We start from the raw sequence: 25,903 nt of genomic DNA, 5'->3' as shown, positions 1-25,903 counted from the left end.
CTGTTTATGTGAACTGTAAGCCAGTATTCCTCATGCCTAATGAATTTTGGCAGACTGGATATTATTAGTTTCCTCCATGTGTTCTATCAGAGGATGGTATATAGCAAGTGCTTACATACTCAATATAAAAGCATACCCTGCTGAACAACAGTTGTTTTATTCTCAGCTTAAAGCTTGAAGGGCTTGGTATTTGTAAAAAGTATTAAGAAAAGTGTATATATTTGGACTTATACTGTAATTATTTTATACCAACTACCCTTTTTAAATTTTTTTTCCAGAATCTATATATAATTAAGCAATGCAAAATTTTTACGTTTTTATTTTGAATCAGTTCTTTCAATTAGTGATGTATTGTTGGAATGCTTTCTGACATGCCTGTCTTTTATAAGTGAAATTAGCCTGCCAGGATTCATCAGGTCATTTCCAAACTTACAGTAACGTTCACCTATGTTTGAAGGACAATGTTCTACTAGATAATTTACCACTGGAATATTTCTGTTGAGAAATAGAATGTTTTGCAGTAGATCTCTGCTTTCGTGTATTTTACTGAAATTGAGATTTTTGGGGGGAAGAAAAGGATTAAGAATCTTTTTAAATATAATTTTAATTGTGGATTAGTTTGCATTTACAATTTAATACTGATCATTATGACCTCAATACAGCAATTCTATACTGAAAAAAATATGGTGTGGGGGCTAAATTCCTCAGCATATTACTAAAGGTTGAGTAAACTGCCTTTGTAATAGCTATTAGCCTCAAAGAAGTATTTTCTGTTAGTAGATGTTTGTATGCTTTAGAAAGGGTGTAAATGTCACTGTTCTATTTCAGTAGTGTTGCAAATTGATATTTACTGGAGATTTCAAGTTCATTTTACTATGGAAAGCTCTTCATGCAGAGAAACAATAATATGGGGAAAAAAAATAAAAAGTTTTTACCTAAGGTTCCACAACAACAGTTGGCTTGGAATAGAACCCAAGTTGCCCAACCATTATTTTAGTCTGTTACCCATTTTAGTCTATATAGCCTACTTCCAGCATGATAGAGTTCTGCTTAAAAATACAAAATATGTGGTTCAACATTTTTAAGCTGTGTTTCATATATCAGAATATATATGTGCTTTCTAAGATCGTTAAAAATGATCCTTTTTTTTTTTTAATTTTGCTTTACTCTTTACTTTGTTTCATGTCTATTCAATTTTATTTATTCCATGTTTTCTTTTTGTTTTGTTTTTGTTTTTAGTTGTGTCTGGTAAGTTGAAATTTTATTGGCCATCTTCTAATCATCGTATTACTGTGACGAGAACATCTCCCCTTTCCATCCATCCCCTTCCATGTCCTTCAACCAGTCAGCTCCCATCTTTTACTTGTTATTGACAAGACACATCGCACAGAATAAATTCTGCATGAAGTATGGGTAACTTAATGACAAAGAGAAAGGTAATGGGTTGCTAACTTCGTTTTTATGTGATGTAATGAGTCAAATCCTGATGTTTTCTATCTTCAATGACTGCATTAGTTGAAATTGTGTTCTATAAAAGAAAATAATTTTTGTTTTAAAGGTCTCAAGGATAGAAATTTTTTCCTTAAGTGGGTTATTAGTTCCACTTCTTTTATGGTATAGTCAACACATAAGACTTGTTTGAACGATCCAAGGTGTGAAAGCAAACTGAAGTTTATAGGAAATAATGGTGAAAATGCTTCCAGTGCAGTAAAAACACAGAAGACAATTTAATAACAAAGTTTCTCTTAACCCTATTTTAGTTCTTCTGACACTGAAGCTATTGGTATTTTCATTATTTACTTTAATGGGAGTAGATTCAGAATAATACAAATATGCATGATATACACATGTATTTTGACTAATATACATGTGAAATGCATATTTAGAATAATACATAGAAGCATATACCTATCTGTATTTTATAAATGGTTACCTGGGAGACAACATTTCCTGTCATTTTTTTTTGCATTCAGTAGACCCTGAAAATCATGTTCGGGTATTAGAATCACAAGCATTCAGCTATTTCTCCAGTGGTCACAACTGTTTTATGCTGATATAACAGTATCCATTCTCAAGTTCAATGAAATCTTAAACCTAATAAATCATAGTCAGTAGCACAGAATTGAGAAACCCTTGGTTCCATTCTGTGTGGTATTATGTCACAAACCAGTACAGAACTAGTCAAACCTTAAATTCAACTGTATGCTAAATTTATTCTTGTTATTAGAATTCCAACAGCATAATGAAGGTGCTTCACTCTCATCTCCATTTTCCCAATCATACCTTACAACCCAGTGGTAAATCCCCAGCAGCATCACCTTCCATTCTAAATTAAACATGTTATCATGTCAAAATCTTCGCACATCCTCTTCCAAGGTGTTGATTGAATGTTTCAGAACTAACTGTTTTTAAGTCTGCTAATTGCTGTAGGTGAACTGCACCCTAACTTCGTGTAGTTCCTTATCTAAGAAAATTCTAGGAAAGGTAACATTTGCATCCAAATGTAAATAATGATATGTTGTGCTTTAAAAATTGCCCCAAAGCAGGAGGGTGATAGGAAGAGTATATTCTACCATGAGCTCAGTAGGGAGCTGAGACAGGCAAAGAGAAGCAGAAAACTGAAAGTATTGGCCCACATGAAAACTGAAAGTAAATTTTTTAGAAAGGACTTTTACTGTTTCTTAATTCATTTTATATAAAGTCACAGTTACATGATTTCTACTAAGCACATTGAGCATTATCTTTAAATGACATGATTAAAACCCTTTTTAAAGAAAAGCTTTTAAATACAGAAATGTTTTAATGGAAAAAAAAAAGATACAAGTTATTAAGGTCAAATTCAAAACATCCTCTCTATTCTCAACCCAAACAAGAGGGAGAGAATAATTAGTTTTGGACAGATGATCAGAAGGAATTGGAAATGAATAAACACTAAGTAAACGGACTTTCATTTAATGCACATTTTTCAAGGAGTGAGAGTGAACAGGCTCAAACAAGCTAGATTTGTTGTTCTGTGCTATCCCCAACAACGTATCTAATGCTGTCAACTATCCTGATTTCTTTTTTAATGTGACTGACATCATTTTTTGACATTCTATTTACTACTGGATGAAGTGGTTGCTGAAGTCTGTATAAATCAAATGGTTTGGACAATGCTGGCAGTATTTATAATGTTAGGCTGAGCAGATGTTTCAAATTTGCCCTCATTTGCATATATATTTTGTTTGAACATGCCCTTGTCTATGTAAATGAGGAAGACATTCAGCTCTGCTGTTGCTTTACATTCATTCCTTTTCAGTAATTGGATTGAAGATTTTAAATCGTTCAGTGGTATTTGTGGGGGTTTTGAGTTAAACTGTAAAAATCGAGAGACCCCAACTACATCAAAAGTCTCTTTTATAAGCAATGTGAGGCTTTTTCTCTCATAAATAATAAAATATATATATATTACTTCTGTGTAAGTAAACCGGAATTCATAGTTACTCAACAGGATTTATTACAGCCTTTGACAAAGTGTGGCCTGTGGGCCACTTGTCACTCAAAGATTTCTCCATGGTGACTTGGTACCTTTTTCCATGCTTAAAAATCAATCTTAGAAAAAATAAATAAATAAAAAAATAAAAATCTAACAGATTTTTTCACATTGGTGTCTGTTGCTCTGCAACTTGTCCTGTTTAGTGGGACTTACTTTCTTGTACAACTGGTGACTAGTAAAATTAATGGATGCACAGTAAGGATTTTACCTGAGAAGTCCAGCAACAGAACAGGTGATCAGAGTGCTGATGAAGCTGTGATTTGTTAGCTGATGAGTCTTTGTGCTGCCTCTCCTTATTAAAGACACCTAACTGCTCTGTTTTACACCATTTAAAGTCGGGACTTATATCATGCCTTTCAAATAGGCTAGCTTTGGTCTTCTGACAGCAGTGTAATTTTTTTATTTTTTTATTTTTTTTACGGTATTTTCCTCTTTCAGAGCCTCCACAGTTTGTTGTAAAGCCGCGTGATCAGGTAGCTGCACTGGGAAGAACAGTGACTTTCCAGTGTGAAGCAACTGGAAACCCTCAGCCAGCCATCTTTTGGCGGAGAGAGGGAAGTCAGGTAAAACAGTCTTTCTCTCCATTCTTCTTAGCAGTTTCTTGAGGAGATGTTGTCACATGAAAGAAAAATACCTTAATTCTTGTATTTAGGATGTGAAAAATAGCTCTAGTGCTAGGAGATGCTGGATAGTTCTTCTCTAAGTCACACGCATTCAAGGAGATGTCAACCTTACTAGAAAGTATATCTATGTTTTGCTTAGTCTCGAGTTTTCTCCATGAAAGTAAAAATAAATTTATGAAACAGGTGGAAACATTCCATGAAATGGAAATCTTTTTCTCCTATCAGAGAGAAACGTTTAAGAGATGAAAAAGTGACTGATGCTGAAGTTTTCTTTAATTCCCAAATACCCCAAAAATTTTCAGAAAGTTTGAGTCTGTTTTTGTGGTGCAGATATTAGTTTGCCAGGTGTGTGTGTCGTTTCTGGAGAACTAAATGATTTGCTATGTTGATCTTCATCACTGTCTGGATAGGACACTAGCTTGGGACTAATATCTACTTTTCCAGTCAGTCAGTCAGCCCCAGGTCATACCTGAATAGGGCACTTTTTCTCCTAGCTTCCTTATTTGAATGGGAGGGAAAATTATTTTCAGCTTCTTTGTAAAGAACCTTGAAAGCTAGTGGATGAAACGCAAAATAGCACAGCAAGAGAATCACAGTTTTCTTTCAGGATCATCTTTTGAAGAAGAGATGTGACACGAAGTGTTCTTTGTTGAATATGTCTGTCTAAATGTTTAAGTGCAACTAGAGTAGTGGCCAAATTCAGATGATAATATCTTATTGTAAAAGTATATAGATAGATTATATTTACATTTTTGTATGACCTGGATTTTTTTTTGCTAACAGTTGTTTAGTACATATTTTTTCTTGCTTATTTTTTACTACACTTTTAATGAATGAAGGTCAGTGAGTATGGTTTGCTAATACTAAAGCAGCGGAACTTGTGTCTCATTCCCTCAGATGCATTTTGGAAATTCAAAATAAAATTAGGTAAGATAGCAGGATGAAAAATAGCTTCTGTAAACTTTGGGTATTCTCATTTATAAATTGTTCAGCCAAAGGTAGAAATTTGAAACCACTATGTGGTGTAACAGACTGTACTATTATGTCTGCCGTTTGACTTTGGACTATTGCTGGTAAAATACCATGTACTTTGTACCAAAACTGTCTAAGCAAAAACTGGTGTGGGACTGAATTATGTATTATAAGGCTCATTGCAGAACATAAATGCTATGACTACAGAGACCTAAACAACATCTCTTTTTTAGAAAACTGTTCCATTCTTGGGAATTTGAAAGTTAAAATACAAACAAGTAAATGAACATTTGTATTTGAAATGGAATAAATAGAATGCCCTGAATGAAGGTCTAAAAAAAAGATGTTGAAGCAAATTAGTCAGGCTCACCACAGTTGCGTGCACCATTGGGATATCTATACACATCAGACCTTTACTACTGCTTGTTACAGTTTGTATAAAGCCCAGCATTGACTACTGAGGGTATTAGAGCAACCCCAAAAGACTTACACAATTTTATGTGTGTATCTGCACCTATTTTATCACCAAATAATAATAATAATAATAATAATAATAATAATAATAATAAATAATACAAAACTACTCACATTGTGGTATAGACATGCTTAAGATGTGAGGGGCAGAACGTTTCATATATAATGTGGAAAGATGAATTTGTTTAGATATATTTAAGTTATTAATATTGATATTAGAATGCTTTTAACACTTCTTTTTCTCTCTCTTTCCTACACATTCTTTCTTTCCTAGAACCTTCTTTTCTCATACCAGCCCCCTCAGTCATCCAGCCGATTTTCAGTTTCCCAGACAGGTGACCTCACCATCACCAATGTCCAGAGGTCGGATGTTGGCTACTATATCTGCCAGACATTAAATGTTGCAGGAAGTATTATAACAAAAGCCTACTTGGAAGTTACTGATGGTAATGATGCCTTTATTTTATTGTTCCCAAGTTTTTATTTTTATTTGCATACATCAGGAGGAGGATATGACACTATTTGGATCTGCTTTACATAAAGTCATATTGCATGCATTGTTTCTTTGAACGTAAAAATCCTGTTTGGGTCTTCTGTGCCAGGGGGTTAAATTTCGGATATCACTTAACATTTTGTTGTGAATCAACATCTGGTATTTGATAAGTTTACTTCTGTTTATGGATTTTTGTCAGTTCTGTTAATTTATCTGTTTTTTTTTTTTTTTTTTGCTTTCACCCTTTACATTTAACTTACTTTCAGATTGCTTGTTGCCTAAGTATTTATCCCTATTACTGTGTGCCTGTTTGCTAAGCATCTGCATTTATCTGCTTTTTTCCCTGTTTTTTTTTTCCTGTTTTTTTTTTTTTTCCCTGTTTTTTAGTATTGCCGTATAGCAAAGAAAAAACCTTTATCTGTATGGAAGTCAGTAGAATAGTATGCAAATGCATATTATCATACATTTCCTTTTAGGAGCACTTGTGACAAAATTTAAGATGAAAAAGCTACAGGGAACATACTGCAAGCAGTAATATATATTGGTGTTATGTCAGTTTGCAGATTGTCAGAAATTCTTAATATTTTTTGTAGGAAAGACAGGAAGGAAAAAAATATTTTTGTAGGTAAAATAATAATCTTAGCCCTTACAGAAAAAGGATGAATGCAGTCTGTGGAGAGGTTTTGAGGTGAAGGAAGCTGTTGCCAGAGAATAGATTCCATAAGCAAGGCCTCTGCACTATAGAAAGCATAGAAATAGTTCAGTACTAGAAACATGCAGTGAAACTGGAGAATAAAATTGTCTCTTTACACACACTGGATTGAAATTGTTTGGAGGAATAGGACAGCGTTATTTCTGATTTCTCAAAAGTGGCAGGCCATGTTTCTTAAGCCACTTTCCCTTTCCACTGTGGAGAAGATCATGGCAAGGTGAAAAAGAAATTTTAATAATAGAATTAAGCTAAAGACCTTAAGAGTTTTTTTCTTAATGACCTAAGCCATCTGAACTTGGAAAAAATCAAGTTCATTTAAACATATTTGTTTTACTATGACCATATGTTATGGATTGATCTAGTGGATAATTATTTTGTATGATGTCTTGGAACATTTTTTTTTTCACTTCTATTAAAGTAAAGACAGGATATCTAGAATGATACCCTCATATTCCTAAAGGTAATAGAAGTTCTGCCACCAGCTTCAATGGCACTTATGTTTACCATGGATTTCAGTGGAATTAGACTTAAGCTGTAGAGCACAGATCAGTCAGCGAGGTGATTACTGGGAGCATTAGGTGGGGCAAAGATACTGTGGAATTTATGCAGTTCAATACTGAATAGCAACATATCCATACTATTTCTGGTGCGCATTATTTTTATACATTTTTGACTTCTGGCATATCAACATGTTACTGTAACTGATTATTAGTAAACAATTTGTAAATTGCTTAGCATTAAATAGTATTAAGTAATGGTAAAGCAAAGCATAACTATCAAGTCCAAACAGAAGATGTTGCTCAGAAAATTATTTGGAAAATTATGTCCAAACTTTATTGTAGAGCCTCATACCATTGACAGTTGCAAGCTTCTTTAGAAGCTTGTTAAAGTTAAATACAAACTATATGTGATCTTAGTTTGGCTGGCTCTGGTGAGAAAGATACTAATGGCCTAACAGTGCCATGCAGTGCATTACAACAGGTTGGGACAGGAAGCACAGGAGATTGAAAACATCGAGTGTCATTTGAACATGCAAATGAAATTACAGGAGCTGGAATTTAGCCAAAAAAAGCAATGATAACACCCTGTCTATTGTTACAAAAAGCAATCCAAAACTATGTGATGATCCCAAACTACCAGAACTTCAGGTTTATATTTCAGCTACCAGACCAGATTTTAACTGCTAAACAGAGTTACGTCATTTAAAGTTGTGGCTATTTTCAGATTACTAGTCCATGTCATGTTAGATGATAGAGGTAGGAGGGGGACACAAAAAACAAAACTAGATAGTTTTTACCTGTTTTCTTGATTATCCATTGGATAATGGTAAAAATGTGTAGAAAAACATTCTTTTTTCTGTGAATACTGAGATTACTTTATACATTTCTGTGCATAGTTAGTAAATAACTCATCAATACCATTTCATTTTCATTGTGTGCAACATGCGTTAGAACTGATGCAAACACACTGTGGGATTCTCCTTGTGACTTCGAACTAGTATTGACAGATTAATTTGTCAGAAACTACTGGAAAATAGTTTGTAGCTGAAAAGTTCTGAAATGGTGCTATTCATTAGCATTATGTTTAGCCTACTCATAAGCATCTCCCAATTAGGAAACAGCACAAAGATAAATCGATGATTTACAGCATTTTGAAAAAAAAAGAAAAAAAAAAGAAAAAAATGGAAAAAAAAAACCCTACATATTTACCAGGTTATTCCATGCCTGCCTACTTCCTTCTTCTCTGTCTTTGAATAGAGGAAGTATGTTTTACAGGCCTTCTACATGGTAAAAGATGAACAAGGTGAAAACTGTGCCTTTGCAAATAATTTGCAAAGTCATTTATCATTTTGTTATCACTTTGTAAAGACATTGGAATTAGAGGATGTCTACCAGATACCGATATGTAATATATAATGCTTATTTCCTTTCTGAAATTAATATATTGTATATCGTTTTAAAATTCTGTAGTTGTGCATCATTATGATGCACCCTGCCCTGAATAATGCATGCCTCTGACTTTAATTACTTGTTTAATTATCTTTAGTTTGTTTCAAAGCCTCAAGCAACTGCTGTTGCTTAGATGATTAGAAAATTGCTTCCAGCCGCAGAAATCTATTTCCTGTTGTTTCTTCTGGCAGTGATTGCAGACCGGCCTCCCCCTGTCATTCGACAGGGTCCTGTGAATCAGACTGTAGCTGTAGATGGTACTTTAGTACTGAACTGTGTGGCTACAGGCACTTTAACGCCCACTATCCTCTGGAAAAAGGATGGGATCCTGATCTCTACCCAGGACTCTCGCATCAAGCAGTTGGAAACTGGAGCATTGCAGATCAGATATGCTAAGGTAGTTTGAACTAGCAAACTGGTTTTTGTGCTGGGTCTTTCCTGTTGTTTGTTTCACTTTTTCTCCTCAGAGCTCTTTTGATGTAAATGTCCTACGTTTAGAATGAATGAAATGATAAATAATGGTATTAAATTATTTGATATGTCATGCTTTCAGATAGTTCATTCTTTAAGCTTTACACCTTGGCTTGTATATCACAGAGCACATTATTTCAGATGCAAAAATGTTATTAAGAAGTATTAATGAGGGGGATTATTTGGTATTTATAACATGAAGGGGGAAGGAAAACTCGTATTTCAGTAAAATGAATTTAAAATATTTGGACTTCATCACTAATAGATAAAAATGATCTAATTATTTCAAATGCTTATAAAGAAAATCCTTGTTCAGCATGCTGCAGTAATGAGAGTCATGTACACAGCTTTTTCAAAATAGCTGTTAAATATATTTACTTGACAGTATAAGCATACCTTCAAATAGTTAAACACCTGAGAAGTACATGGCTTCCTTAGGGAATTGTAAAAAGTTCCTGGTCGATATTGCCAGTCACACCTTGCAAAATGTACAGTGTTTTAAAATGTTGTTAAGTTCCAGCACACTGATGATTCTCTATTTTCTGTGGTTTGAACTTTAGTAATTCTTAAAATTAGGCCAAATATATTACTTCAGTGTTTTCCCTAGACTTCCTGTGTTACTGATTATAAGTTTCACTGGCTGAGACTTTCAACCTCTGATTTCTGAGTGCTTCCATTCATCTCATCTGCTGAGGCTGGGACCTCAGTAGGTGTGCTGGTTTTACCCTGATGTGCAGCTGAACTCCACCACAACCGCTCTCTCACTTCCCCCTCCCCAAGACAATGGAAGGGGCTCAAGGGCTGAGTTAAGGACAGGGAGATTGCTCACCAATTACTGTCATGGGCAAAACAGACTCAGTGTAGGGAGGTTAATAAAATTCATTGCTTATCAGTAGCATAATGGAACAGTAAGAAACTCAAAACAAACTAAAAACATCTGCTCCCCCATCCACCCTCTTCTATCTCTTCCACCCAAGTGGTGCAGGGGAGCGGGGAATGGGGGCTGTGGTCAGTCCCTGATGCTTCGTTTCCACCACTCCTTCACGGTCACTCTCTGCCCCTGTCCATGTGTGGTCCCTCCCACGGGATGTTGTCCTTCCTGAACTGATCCTGCGGGGGCTTCCTGCAGGCAGCAGCACTCCAAGAACTGCTCCCACATGGCTCCATACCACAGTGACCATCCGTCAGGAGCAAACTGCTCCAGCACGGATCCCCCACGGGCGGCAGCTCCTCCCAGGCCCCATGCTCCTGCGGGGTCTCTCCATGGGCCACAGCCTCCTCCAGGCCACATCCACCTGCTCCACTGGGGGCTCCTCCACAGGCTACAGCGTGGAGATCTGCTCCGTGTGGGACCCATGGGCTGCAGGGGGACAACCTGCTCCACCAGGGGCCTCTCCACAGGAATTTTCTCACTTCTCTCTCACAGCTAGTCTCTCAGCAGTTTTTCCTTTTTTAAACATGATCTCAGAGGCCCAACCAATGTCACTGGCTCAGCTCTGGCCAGTGGCGGGTCCCTTTTGGAGCCAGCTGGAGCTGGCTCTGATCTCACATGGGGCTGCTGTTGGGATCTGCTCACTGAGGCCACCCCTGCAGTCTCCCCACTAGGACAGCCTTGCCACATAAACCCAATATGGTAGGGTACAATGTATTTGCAAAACAAACAAACAAACAAAAAAACTCCTTTGAAATGTGATTAAGTCACATATGGACAAGTAAGTCAGCATTCAGAACTAGATGAGAATAACATATGGAGATCCTTTTTTTGGATCTGCCTTAGAGTGAAACATTTACTAGTATAGAGAACCGAAGATGTATAAGGCCCTGTGAAATATTTAATTGTTTGAAGGTTGACATTCTCTCTAATGCTGCAGTCCAGACAAATCCTAGGCATCATTTAGGCAGAAAGTTGCATGGGAGTCCTGTTACCTGAATTCCTTATCAATTTATTTAAGAACTCTGCAGAGTAAGGAATAAATGCTACAGAACGGGTAACATGAAGTTAGAATATGCAGCTTTTTCCCTTCTTTGAAGAAAGCTCAGAAACATAGCCATTAACTTCATGCCTTCTAATGTAAGAAGTTTCTGGTTCAAAGTTTTTTGCAGTCTAATACATTTATCCATATTCATGGAGAAACATGCAGAGATGTAATTACTTTTCTAGCCCACTGAGTGCCTGATTGTTTCAAATATTTATTCTTCTCTTTTCCCACTCAGCTAGGCGACACCGGTCGGTACACCTGCATTGCTTCAACACCAAGTGGCGAAGCTACATGGAGTGCTTACATAGAGGTCCAAGGTAAATCAATTAGGTTTTCTCCGCATGGAGAAAATACATAAAGGAAAGTCAGAAATTGAATTGTAGTAGTTATGCGACTCTGTCATAAATTGCCAGGTGAGATGTGAACAGCATTTAGCTTACAGCTTCTTCCTGTCTATACTCAGCATTTTTCTCTCCTTTGTTAGAATTTGGAGTCCCAGTGCAGCCACCAAGACCCACTGACCCAAACTTGATTCCTAGTGCTCCATCAAAACCTGAGGTTACAGATGTCAGCAGAAATACAGTAACATTGTCATGGCAACCAAATTTGAATTCAGGTGCAACTCCAACCTCTTACATAATTGAGGCCTTCAGGTATACGAGTCTCATGCGATCATGCTGTACTTATGTTTATATATAATATATTGTTAAAGAGGCACGTGCTAACCTGCTGTTGTGTGTGTTTTATCCTTAGCCATGCATCTGGTAGCACCTGGCAAACTGTAGCTGAAAATGTGAAAACAGAGAGTTTTGCAGTTAAAGGGCTAAAACCTAATGCAATTTATCTATTCCTCGTGAGGGCAGCAAATGCGTATGGACTAAGTGACCCAAGCCAAATATCTGATCCAGTGAAAACTCAAGGTAAGCTTTAGATATTGAACATTTTAGGTGTCCAAAGTGACTGTCACAAGTTAACTGAGAAATGTTACATGGAAAAATTTTACTAGCTTTCAACTGTCTATCTATACTGGCTATAATATATGCTACGTAGTAAAATGCATTGTTTAAACTTGTATTTCCCTATAACACAGACTCTAAAAGCTGCGTAGACAGCATATCATGCTCCCCAAGAGAACCCTAGTATCTCTTATCCAAAGATAGTTACGTCCTGCAGAATAGCTCTTGTTAACAACAGAAGTACTCTCTGATTTTTGAAGTTATCACACAAAACCTAAAATTCCATGGAAATGTTATTATGTCCAGTGAATCAAATGAGGCTTAGGAATGAGACAGGGAGAGAAATAGCACGCAATGTGATTTGTCTTCTGCTGCATTAAGAAAGATAGAAATTTTAAATTTGAAGGAATTAGGTGTTGTGGGCCAGTAAAGAAGAACTTCAGGCAGTGTATTAGAAGTATTGCAGTAGTGCTACTGTTGAAAGTGAAACAATAGGAAAAAGAGACATTTACAGACAGCCAAGTGTAAGACAGGGCTGTATTATAGCAAATTAAAGAGTCATCTGCTGACTCCAGCCATGGACTTAATCCACATATGTAAAATTTAAAATAACCGTGTGTTCACTATAAAAAATAAATGACACTTACAATAACTTACAGGAAATAATACTTTGCAACATAGCAGCCTGCATTTTTCCTTGATTATGAGCAAATAGAAAGAAAATGAATATATTCTTTTCCAAAGAAAAAGTGATAAAGATCATCTTCCTTTTTTTTTTTCCTCCTGTTTTACTGGAGTATTTGACCCATGGGCTTATTAAGAGCACCTGTGTTGTATGTTTGTTCCTTTGTTTGCAAAAGTAAGTATATACTTGTTTTTGGAAGGAAGTTCCTTAAAGAAAACATAGCATTTTCTGTTAGCAAATTTTCATTTGTTCTGAAGGCAAGTTTTTCTCATCTCCCATGAGGAGTGAGCAGTTTCATATTGCTATCCTTTGTTATTATGCATTTCTCCTGATGGGTAGCAATTTCCTTGGATATATAGACAGCAGAGTTATGACCACATAGAAAATAGGAATTACACGGGTTCCTAGGTCTTCCCCAAAGGGCAAAGTGTTTTTATGCAGGTAAGCAGCAACATTCTATATGAGTCCATTTTTCATGCAGTGTAGTTTCATCTGAAGAGACGAGATGTGTATCAGGGTTGAATGTCCCAAATGAACTGATCACTGACTTGACTGATAAACAGCAAATGAGGCAGAATATTTGTTCACTCACAGAAATGAGTTGTTTATAATGGTACAAAAAAAGTTTACCTGTCCTCTGAGATCTAGTAGAGCTGAAGAACTGAGACCATGCAAAACCTAAGAGCAAAGTTAATGGCCAACAGATAAAATTTTCATAAATAGTAAGAAGCATAATAAAGTGTCATGTTCTTTAATGCTGTTCCACTCGTCTTCCATAAACATTTCCGTGTTCTGTAAGGTTAGCTTTATACAAGCTTTTAGTCTGAGCTAGTAAGTTCAAAAATTTCCCAGTTAACTTTTGTTCCTAAGTATTTATTGTCTTGTCCAAAATTCATACGCAGATCAGGAAACTCACCTACCTTAACCTTTAGACTTGACTAACATTGACAAAATAACAACATGCTTTAGTATACTCACTCACAGTCCCTGTCTTGGAAGCTTCAAAGCCTAATCAAGAAAACAGGATAGATGATATACACCATTCAATAGCACAGATGTGCAAAAGACTGAGGCTATTAATAGTTTTAGTCATATTGTTGATAACTCATCTTTTATGACTAGTAGCAAGAATATTACTAATTACTCAACTGACTTTCCTGTAATATTCTAAGCAGGACAAGATTTAGGCAACTCTCCAAACAGAAATGTCTATCTTTAATGCTCTCAAAGCATTAAAGGGAGGGAAATGCTCTGATAAATGGACTGTATAAATAGATACAGTGGTGAATCAGTGGTGTTTCTTTGGTTTGTGTGTGTTTGTGCTTATCAGTATTCCTTGCTAAGAATCTGAATTTGTCACCTATTGACTGTATGCTACCCTCAATTTGCTTTATTAACATTAGAGAAATCTCATCATCTTGCAAATGTTTGAGGCAACTGTATGACAAGACTGCAAAGTAGCAAAGGCTTTGTATTCCCAAATGGGAGAACTACATTTTTGGAAAGAAAGGTGTAAAAAGTTGGTAAACTGAGAATATGTCCACCATGCAAAAAGTATGCTTTACATACATACATGCTTTACAAACAGCACTATCCAAACCTCAGCTTTCAAGATAGTCTACGCACCTGCAATGACATATTTGAGTAGTTGTAGATGGATATATATATATATATATATATGGTTTCTTTCTACTGTCTCCTTGGCCCTTTTTGTGAGCAGACAGGTGTGGAAGTTACTAAGGTCTTCCGAGAACAGAACCCTTGAAGATTTTCTGATCTTACCTAATTGCAAGAGGAGTTCAGACAGAGAAAGTAGTAGGCTAGAGCAAAAGTTACGTAATACATTACCCTGTATCTGGAATTCTGTTAAAAAAAAAAAAAAAAATCACTCTAAGTACTTTCCGTGAATTTCCGAGTCTGTGATTTTAATTGTTGTCAGCATGGTATTTGCTAAAATGAAGTGATCAAAGGAAGACATGTGAAAGCAACATAGAAACTATGTTCCTCCGCTGTCCATAGTAAATGTATATTTTAGACACCCTATTAGTGACTGCTGTATAGACTTTATATATGTCTAGGACAGTCATTCCATTTCAGCTGAATAAGCTTTTCAAGAGCTCTGCATGTAGCAAACGTGTTTCCATTGTACTATTGCATATTTTGAGAGGCATTTATTGCTTCATGTGTATGAACAATCCTTTTAGCTTTAAATAGACCAAATGTCAGAAGAGCAAGACAACACTCATGTAGATTTTTCTTACATTATTGGGAAGTACTTAGGATATGCTTCACTGATGAAAGCATCATATGTTTTCTGATACACTTGTTTGTATTTACATATGCTTATTTTAACAATTATATATTGTGAGAATGGAATCTTAAATTATTACAGATGTTCCACCAACAAGTCAGGGTGTGGATCACAAGCAGGTCCAGAGAGAACTAGGTGATGTGGTACTACATCTGCACAACCCTACTATCCTTTCTTCTTCCTCAATTGAAGTTCATTGGACTGTAAGTAAAAATCTGTGTCATGGTGGTGGTTATATACATTGATGAATTGTACTCTCTAAGTGCTGTGGAGTCACACTTTAAGAGGTGTGTAGTTTGTACACCTGAAATTGTTTTTCTTTGGATTGAGTGCTGCTTGGGCTTTGTATTCCTACTTCATTAAATTTTGTCCCATTTTCACCATTGCTCCCCTCTGTAGGGAGTGCTGCTTATCACATGGTGAGTGTTTCCAAGTTCTCCTCTGGAAACTAACAGACTGATCAAAACTTTCATAAGTCAAATCATTTGAAGATTTTGCACTGGTTTCAGTAGGAAGTGTATGAGTCCCCTAATGAGATAGCCTGGGAACTTCCCCATCTGTCAGACCCCACTGGAGGGAAATACTACATAATTCTCTTTGAAACTGTTGCCTCTGTCCTACATACATACTGGGAAACACATACAAACTAATAGAGCCTCATCTGAACGTATTCTTCTTTCCATGGTGCTATGAATATACACAGTACAGGGAGAAGATGCAAAAATAACAATTTTGAGATGTTCTGTTGATGTTGATCTGACAGAAGGAAGCAGGAAGTTGGTCATGTGGAGAATATAGTAGAGAAAATGGAAGAGTGAGAAAGCAACATTGTAGAAGCCCTGAAGCAAGGGAAATGAGAACATACATGAAAACGGTTCAAGTAGGCTTAGAAAAGACTGGGGCCTCAGTGAAGGAAAGGTTAGAAATGTCTTGCTGTGGGAAACATTTGGCAACCAAAAGGTAGAAATGAGGAGAGAGAACAATATGGGAAACTAGAAGTAACAAATAATGAGAAACGGAAATCTAATTCAAAGAAGACCAGCTTTAAAACAGAATGCAGAGAGAAGAAAAAAATGGGGGAAACTTATACTAGTGCAGGAATAAATCGAATGAGAGTAAGATTATAGGTCTGTTGATGTCCTCCATCTGTACAAGTCAATATATTGGCAGGAAGAGCACAGGGTGTAATCCCCGTCATGCTGTGACAGAACATTTTGAGCAAGAACAAAGGCATTTTGACTTTGTAGAAGAGTCCTAGCCCAACTGAGTCCTGGTCCATGACCAGGGCTCCTCAGTGCTGCAAGGTAATATCAGCTGTGTAGTTACGCTGTCACGTGCAGTAAGGCCACCTGCAGTAGGCAATCTCCTGTTTTAACTAATAACATTAAAACAACCTTGAGGTTCCTAGCACAATTTTGTTTGACCTTTACTTACAGAACAACCTTTTCCAGACAGCCAATTTTTGTCAGTTTCTTGGGTGGCCTGTGGCTTCTTTGCAATTTCAAAAGTAAGCATTACCTCAGTTTTAACTAACACACACATTCTTTACGTGATTATTAAAAATGAAAGATGTTGGTTTTTTGGAGTAAAATAGCAAGCAAACGGTTTTATTATACCATTGTATAAGATTTTTGAAAAAAGGGAAAATCTGGTGCACCTTTTTAAAGTTTCTTATTGTTGTTTTTGGAGTTCCTTATTCATCAGAAATTGAAAGCGGTAGTTAATGCTCCACAGGAGATCACTTCTACAAAGTAACTTTCTGTTGCAGTTATAGCCAAACACATTGAATCCTGTCCTCATTTACATTAAGGTCTATTTCTTCATACATGCAATATAAAATGGCCTCAGTCTCAAATTATTTGGGACCGCTGAATATCATTTTGATCTGCTTTACCAAGTCTCATCCTTATTACCATATTGATTTTTGTGAGCCTCTTCAGAACACTCTGAAAACATCTCCTCTCCTCCAGCAGAGGAGCCTCCTGCTGAGTCAGTGATCGTGGAGCAAGTGCTTGGACAAATCTGTCCTTTGACAGCCTCCAGTCTCATCAGAACAATGTAGATAGTGCCAATTGGCTGCCCTTTTAAATCGGTGACTCCAGAAGGAAGCAGGCAGGAAGCAGTGCTCATTTCATGAATTTTGGGATGCTTCCACACCTCAGGAGAGCTGGCAGACTTGCTGTTTGATCTGTGTTCATCAGCATGCACTGCAGAGCCATCGCTCCCCTGGCCTCGCCCACCTGCCTTGCCCCATTCTGCAGAGCAGATTGGGGTGGGCAGTGTGTGTGCTGGGTTCCTTCAATTCTGGCAAGACTCTCCGTGGATGTAAAGGTGGTTCATTTCACAGAGCTAGGGTATATTATACAACTCTGCTATCCCCCTTTAATGCTTTCATAAATCTACCGAAACTTGTGCAGTTCTACCAGCATCAAACAGATTAATGCACTTGTGAATCAGACCTGTAATTTGCTGTAATTCAAGGAGCCTGTGTCTCATTCAGCTTTGTTCTTTTGAATAAAATAAATGGATAGTTCAAGGACTAAAGTCACAGACAACATCCACAGTTCCTGTTTATTAAACAAAGCGTTGTGTGTTCTAAATGGGTGTCTTTCTGTTGTTTTGCCAGGTGGACCAACAATCCCAGTATATTCAAGGATATAAAATCTTGTACCGGCCTACACCAGCATCCTATGGAGAGTCAGAGTGGTTAATTTTTGAAGTGAGGACTCCAACCAAAAACAGTGTTATCATTCCAGAGCTGAAGAAAGGTGTAAACTATGAAATTAAGGCCCGCCCCTTTTTTAATGAGTTTCAAGGAGCAGATAGTGAAGTGAAATTTGCAAAAACCCTAGAAGAAGGCAAGTAGGAGCCAGACTGTCTTCATCTTTCCTTTTTGAAGTAGTATCCTGGCCTGCTTTTCTCTGATATGTTCGTTATTTGATTTTGTTTGAAGTGCGTGCTGTTTGAGAAGAGCAATCTGCAGCAGAGGAGACTGTGTTGGACTGATCATTATGTGAATTGTTTGGTGACATCGAAGTAAATATTCAGAACCATGTGTGAGAGACAGAGAGAGAGGGATGTGCAAACCCCCCCTTCAACAGACAATGGGAAATGTGCTTTTTATCTTCACTGCAGTGTGCACTCCTCCCTGCTGAGTTCATGGTCTGGTCACAAGTGACTTCTGTCAGATTCAAGCACTTACTAATCACTATCTTGAGTAGATAGCAGACACCACAGAAATCATCAAAGTGCTATAGCTGAGGGAATGGAAACCACATTCTTAGAAAGCTTTTATATCTGGATCAATCAGTAATACAAAATGAAAAGATGAATGAGGGCAACAGATATAGTGAGCTAAATTATGTATTTCCATCTCAAACACATGCTAAAACGGGAAGGTTCATATAGCTGTTCCCTTTGTTGTAGCTTGTCTGGTATCTCAGGCATAATGAGTATGCAAGGTGGCCGGTGTATCAGAACAGGGATTTCAGTGCCTCTGGCAGGATGTGATACCTTTTGCCTTCTTTCTTCCTACCTGGTATAAATACGGTGTAGCTCTGGTTTATTTCTGTGGGTAGTTAACTATGTTCATCCTAAGCATCAACTAAGCATCCAGTTTTTAGAAAGACTATTTAAAATGCAAAATGTAAACCTGTCAATGGAAACAAATTCAGTCTTGATTTTAACAAGTTTTGTATTACTCATTAATTTTTACACACTAGAGAACTAAGGTTTAACATTCTATTTAGGGTCAATTTACAGACTTTATTTTTCAAAACTGTTGATTCTGGATGAGATGATTTGAGACCAATAAGGAATTCAGTGCTCAGGACTGTGTCATGTAATGGGTATCTGAGTTTGGAGAGTCTGGTGGCCTGCGTGTCTTTTTCTATCTTACAGAGAGACTGCAACAGAAATTAGGAGCCTGGCTGTAGGTTCACATCACTTACCTTGTAATTTTCATTGATTATTGTAATAATAATTTTAGCTTGTGGGCAGAATTGCCCTTAAGGAAGGTTGGAGAGTAAATGAATGTATTTGTGTAGCCCAGAAACCAGTTTTCCTTTAAAAAAAAAAAAAATACCCCTCACTGTTGCATTTGACGTATTCAATCCTTTTCTCCAAACGAACAGCGCCCAGTGCTCCACCTCAGAGTGTTTCGGTAACTAAAAATGATGGGAACGGGACTGCAATTGTGGTCACCTGGCAGCCACCCCCCGAGGATAACCAGAACGGAATGGTTCAAGAATATAAGGTAATACTTACATGCCTGTGTCCCCTGGCAGTGTTGGCTGGGTTCTGACGGGTAAGTTGTTTGTGGATTCTTGGCTCCATCTACTGGTTAAAGTCAGAGCACATCGAATGCAAAATGACTTTGGATCAAACTCCATATTTAGTAATTCTGTCTAAATGGTAGAAAGCAATTAATACAGCCTCTATTAAATCAAAGCAAAGGGTCAACACTCATAATTAAAACTACCTTCTTGTCTTTATTATAAATTGAGAAATGCGTACACAAGCTGAGAAGGAACTATACCTGTTTGAGAACCATTTTGTGACTCAAAAGACATTGGCTAAGGTAATAAATATGAACAGGTTTACTAAGCTGAAAAGCTCAGGGATAATAATTAACAGTATTAATATCTGAGTAATTTACTTGTATCTGGGTACTTAAATGGAAAACTTTCAAGTAAAGAATGAGCGCATAATACTAAATGTATTAAGCGTATAGAATTTTTCTTGTCTGTTACACAAACACAGCTCTCATTATGCTATATAATTTTTAACAAATTGTAAGTACATTATAAAATATTTATTTGACTTTCATGTAGCAGTAGACACTGTATTTTCAGTTCAAATTGTTTTGAGCTAATTTATGTAACAAATTAAATTAAGCTTGTTTTTCCTAAGAAAGCTACAGACATTTTAAATATCTAGTTGTGTATATCAAGTAAGCTTTACAGCCAATAAGTGGCAGGTTCATCTGTTTCAGTCCCTGCATATGGGCATTATTGAGAGAAATTTTTAAATGAAATTTTCTGGGCTATTTTTTCAGGTAAAACACTGTGCTATAGACATATATTCCTAGCCTTTAAAATTCATTCTGCTATTTTGTTTTTTCTCAGTAGAAATGGAAAAGGGAAGAGATCACTAAGCGTCATGGTCAATTTAGAATAATAAAACACCTTTCAGAAACTGGTCAAATGGTAAAAAGAAAAAATCTGTTTGTGGCTTAGTTTCAGATATATAATGTAATTGGAAAAAAAGTACTTGCAAAGTTATTTTATTTAAAGACAGACCTTGACCTGAAGAGGTGGATTTATTTCCATCGAGAAACTGCATTAGAGGAATTTTAAGGTTGTAAGGAGAAAACAATAAAGGTCAGGAAATTCATATTTCCAAGTAGATGTAATACCTAATATACCTTCTAACATTCAGAGGTAATAAGCTACCATGTATCAGAGAAAGCCGTCTTGTAGTGCTTGTGTAGCAGTAGGTGGCACACTGGCACATTTCTCTTACGTTTATTGTGTGCGTTGCATAAATTTCCTTTGTGTTTTTCACCATAGACAGAAAACAGACACAATGAAAAATATATATATAGTTGCTATTTGAGCAGTATATATTTAATATTTTTCTCTAAAAATGCAAAAACAATGATCTACAATTAACTTATTTTTTTTAAAAAAAGGAAGCCTTGTAAAAGGAAGTCTTGTAAATTTATTTTTCTTGATGTTTATCTATCTCACATTTTTCCCCCAGAAAAAAAGTATGCGTGTTGGGGGTTGGAGTTTCTAAGGCAAGAATATACCTATGTAATTAAAGGATAAGACAAATAGGAATGAGGATACCATCTTAATTGGAGAAGTGCCAGTAGCACACACAAAAAGCCAGGAATTCAAACCATAGCAGAGGTCATTCCTAGATGAAGTTAGAAATTCCCTTGTTATACTAATTTTTCTTCACTGATGTGTCTGTTAGAGTATGAATCCCTCCTTCATAACATTCTAAAATTTAGTTTTAACTTACCTGTTTAGGTATGCATTCAAATATAGTACTGGCAAGCACTGAACAACCTGATATTTAACTTACCATTCTCGATTTGTGGATCTCTGCATTTAATTGAGCTCCTAAGAACAAAGCATTTTTACAGATAAGTAGTGCATAGTTGCAAATATATAATAAATTGTTTTTATTGTTCACATATGCACTATTGTACAAGGTGGCAGTAACAATTCCTGTGAAAATGACTTGTCAAAATGCAGATATTTAAATCTTTTGTTCCTCACTTTGTCAAGTTCTTATTTAAATAATAGCATTTTCATAGACCTTCAGAATTTAAGAGCAGTGTTACTAATAATTATACCTACTTCTGCCTGAAACAGTCTGTATTTAATATCAGAATATAAAAAGGAGAACCTCTTCTGTTCTTTTTGTGTGCTCTGACCCGCTTTACAGAAGCAGTTCTATATGTGCTGCATTGGGATTCTATTTCAAAGGAGCTTAAAATATATTTCAGATCCTCACAGTGTCCTGCTAGCCTTGTTTCAGTCCTTGGCATCCGGAGAATGACAAAGGGTCTTAGAGTGTCCTGAAGATGAAATAAAGTTTACGGTATCCAGGAAAAAGGAGTCTATGGAAAGTGCCCTAGCAATTGTTCTGTAATGGAAACTCTAGCTCCCTCACATGGCAATCTCTACAGCAGCAGAACTGCACAAGGGATTAAGAACGGCTATCTGGGTAGTAAATCTTTCAGGAGCTCCGTATGTCAGAAGCACAGTCTTCCCTCCAGTGCACGATCAGCACAGATTCAAAAGTGCTGACATTCCCAGGAAAGTTTGCTTCTTTACAAATAAGGCACCAAATTTAACTAATTTAAATTTCTGGATAAATATTCATTGTAGAGCAGTACATCTGTGGAAAATTAACAAAAAAGAAAACAACACAGCTTCATTTTTTTTTAACAGATCTAGATAATCTGCTACTTCACTTTTAGTAGTAGTTCAGTGCTCAGCCATACTCTTAAAAAACATTTGACACACAAGTAGAGCAGGCCCAAGGAGATTAAAATATCACATTGTTTCTCCCAGTCATTTAATGTGACTAGATATAATGCATTTGTAAAATGGTGAATTGAAGACCTGTGTCCTAATTACAACCAAAAATGAAATCTGACATCATACTGTTGTCTCTCAATAGAAAATGGCATATATGACTCAACCCTTGCCTCTCACTACCATTTTCAAAAAAAAAAAAAGGTAACGTTTTGATTCCAGCATGATATCAGTTCTCTTGTGATGTCGTGTTGAAAGACTTGCCCTTGCACTTCAGTAAAGAAAGCCTTGCTTGATGAAGGATTCCTGAACAAGAGAATTGCAAGTTCGTTTAACTGAATGCTGTTACTTTGTGGTTTATATGAATGATTTTCTTTGTTAAGGGACCACTCTTACTTGTTCCATGTTACTAACACTTAGTTTTATTAGCACTGTTGTCATAGGTTTAATGAATTAGGATAAACCCATCAAATAATATTAGTAGTTGGATCTGCTCTTTGGAACAAGAAATATCTTTCCAGTATTCAGAGTGCCAAGGATGGTGATCCATGACTACAGATTTTAGAATATTGATAAATTCTAAATTTTTATCCAGCAGAAGGAAATGGGTCAACCTGCCTTCTAATTATCCTCCACCGTTGAATTTTAAACATTTATACATACAATACAGTTACTTCCCTGCAGGTTTGGTGTCTTGGCAATGAAAGTCGATACCATATAAACAAAACGGTAGATGGTTCCACCTTTTCTGTAGTCATCCCCTCCCTCGTTCCTGGTATTCGATACAGCGTGGAAGTGGCAGCAAGTACTGGGGCAGGACCTGGAGTGAAAAGTGATCCGCAGTTTATCCAATTAGGTAAGTCTGCTGGTAATTCTGTCTATTGGTTTTGATGAATGTTGTTTGCTTGCTTTTGTCTTTTATGGCACCAGAAATACTTTCAGGACAGGTGAAATAGATAGTGTTACCTGATCTCTGGAACAGCAGGATTTGGCATTTCTGGCTTTAAACTTGTCCTAGAATTGCATCCTGAAGATAGGATTATAACAATGTAAATGTTTCGGTCTCCTAATTTAGCAGCGTTTCTTGGTTGTTGATTTTTTCAGTGAAATTTCACACTTTGGAATAGTGTAATAAAACATTTAGAGGAGTATGAATCACTAGTGTTGGCTCAATTTTGGTTAGAGAGTTGGTTTGTCTTGATCAGATTTTATCTTTCTTTATTGCTGAGAAAAACCAAGAGCATGCTACCATTAGGCACAATAAATGTCAGCTATGTGTGAAAGCTAGTAAATAACCCCGGAAGAGGAACAAGAGGTACACAGATGACTTAAAATTATTTTGACCTCCTAACTTCATTTACACCAAACATTCCTCTGTCGTAAATGCAGATCTTCATCATTTTTCTGGATGTATCTGGGAGAAATGCATCTTTGCTTTCATTAGCTGAAGAATATTTATAGTAGCCTTAGGTACAGTCATACAATGCTTTACCAATATGCCTGTCTCAGACTACTTTATCATTACAGTATGTAATTTATGTATAACAAACAGGCAAACTCATCGTGTTGGTTTGGAATTTGTATCCCTTTCTATCTTTGTATCATTAGTAGATATTCCTTATTATTTGACTTTTTGTATTTAAAATACTATAATTATTGTGTGTGAAAACAAGAGTGAACAAGTAACGTATTCTCCAGAAAATTACATGTACATTTCCTTGACTATTAAAAGGAAGGTTATCTTTAACTTATTTCACTTACGCAGGTATATAATTCCCAAGTACATGGAGATTTTAAGACTAAATTGCATATGGTCTATGTGATATTCAATTAATATTTGAAAAAAAGTCATAATTATTTGCTGGATTGTGCTTTCCTACAACCAGCTCCCTATTGCAGCTCCCTATAGCTTTCCACTCAAATTTTTTGAATGGCTTGGATTTTGAAAAATTTAAATTAAGCCGTGTAAAATAACAGGGTAGCATAGAGGTTGAAAGGCAAAGACTTCATAATCACATTTTTTTTCCCTTTCCTCAGCTGATATGTAAATGCTAAATGAAGGTGTAATTTATAACATAACTTAATCACTTTGGGGTTTTGGCAAGTGGAAAAAGAAACAAATCAGACTCTTGTCAGGATAAGATTTTTGCCTGCTTCCAACTTGCTGGCCTTACTGGTACTGTGTTAGAAGGCAAGAAGCAATCACACACTTTGGAGGGTGGTCAAATGTAGAAGTGTGCCGTTAGCCTGGTAAGAGTCATATATGTGGTTGGGGTTTGATTTCATATTTTTTATTGCTTGCTTTTAATTAAGTGGTGTGGCCAAATCTACAGGTACTACAGTAAAAATCCCATGGTTTGGTTGTTACAATTGGATAACAAAAACCTGGAGGGGATAACAGAAACTTGAGGGGATCCATGCCGCTAAATGCAGCACAAAGGACTACCTAGACGGTGCTGACATCCAGCAGGCAACTGCAGGAGGCTGCTGAAAATTACTCTTAAAACTTAAGAGGAGTACTCTTCATGAGCGCAGATCAAGCTAAAATCCTTGAGGCATATGAATGACTCCAGTTTACCTAGCTCTACCTTGTGGAAAGGGAATAGAAGTTCTCTTACAGCCTCCGCAAAGACTCATATTCTTAGCTGTTGAATGTGCTCCCAGCAGTGGGGCAGAGCAGACACTGCAGCTTTCTGGTAGCTCTTCTGAAGAAAGAAAATTAAGTTGTTGATGTCATCAGCTGGCACCTTTCATCAGCAATAAATAACATGGTTACAGTGAGAGAGAAGGGAGGCCAGGCAGGGGGAGGAAAAGGGACTAAGGATGCTACTTTTAGAAGGATTGAAAGAGTCCTGACTCCCTGTACCTATACGCTCAAGGAACTGTGTGTTTGCCTCTGACAACTCCCTAGTTTCTATCTTTCTTTTGTTGATCCCAACTATTCCTTCGGGAATATTATTCTTGATATCTGAAGTAGTATAATAGCTACTTTTTTTTTTTTCTGGAACTATGTCAGAGGTGACATACTTTGCGATTTAGATGTTGACTTACTTTTTTTGAAGAATTTTTCCATCAAAATCAATGTTTTTTTTTCTTACAAAAACATGAGACTAGATTGTAGCTGGCTCTAGAATGTCCGAAGAAGAGATTTAACACTTTTTTCTTTTCCTCCAGTATAGTGTACTCTCTTGCGCAGCGAACTCATTTTTGAGACTGTGTGCAGTGCAGGATGCTCCCAGGTTCTTGACTGTGAGCAATATATCTGGGCAGGGTTTCAGCCGAGTGTGTGACAGGAGGAAGCTTCACCTTTCAAGGGCTGCCTTCCAGAACAAGAGGGGAGGACAGGAGAAATTGGATTCTCAGAGAGCTGAGGCGTGCAATCATAGTACCATGCATCAGCTGAGCTGTGATAACTGACCTTGTGCATGCACTTAACCTGTTACAAAGACAGGTACAAAAGCTCTTTCGTTTTCCATCTCTCAGCTGACATGAAGCAGCTCACTGAGCTGTGGTACCCTAGACTTCAGTGCCACTTGGGACAAGCCAACAATATACTTGCTTGTTATTCAGAATTACCTTTCAGTGCTTAAAATCATGAGATCAGCTGAAAAATCATGCATCTTCTTGTTTTATTTTTTTTTTTTTTGATAGGTGTAAAACTTGTAAAGCTTTCTGTAGGTTTCCAAGG

General features: G+C 36.7%; 1 protein-coding gene across 4 annotated transcripts in view; it reads left to right on the top strand.

Annotated features, from left to right (window-relative positions):
- Nucleotides 1-25,903, top strand: part of ROBO1 (roundabout guidance receptor 1) — a 697,351-nt gene that overhangs the window by 628,445 nt on the left and 43,003 nt on the right. For 3 of the 4 annotated variants that reach the window (XM_083820574.1, XM_083820576.1, XM_083820575.1), the window contains 10 exons: nt 3,974-4,098; nt 5,879-6,050; nt 8,950-9,155; nt 11,444-11,525; nt 11,693-11,861; nt 11,962-12,128; nt 15,242-15,363; nt 17,787-18,018; nt 19,294-19,415; nt 22,900-23,071. In XM_083820574.1, the coding sequence (XP_083676700.1) occupies nt 3,974-4,098; nt 5,879-6,050; nt 8,950-9,155; nt 11,444-11,525; nt 11,693-11,861; nt 11,962-12,128; nt 15,242-15,363; nt 17,787-18,018; nt 19,294-19,415; nt 22,900-23,071 (1,569 nt within the window). Of the gene's footprint in view, nt 1-1,239; nt 1,249-3,973; nt 4,099-5,878; nt 6,051-8,949; nt 9,156-11,443; nt 11,526-11,692; nt 11,862-11,961; nt 12,129-15,241; nt 15,364-17,786; nt 18,019-19,293; nt 19,416-22,899; nt 23,072-25,903 lie in introns of all 4 variants that reach the window. The other variant, XM_083820573.1, reaches the window with a different exon arrangement.

Source organism: Anser anser (genome assembly GCF_964211835.1).
Source record: "Anser anser genome assembly, chromosome: 1".
Lineage (NCBI taxonomy): Eukaryota > Metazoa > Chordata > Aves > Anseriformes > Anatidae > Anser > Anser anser.
This window is presented reverse-complemented; position numbering and strand designations above follow the sequence as displayed.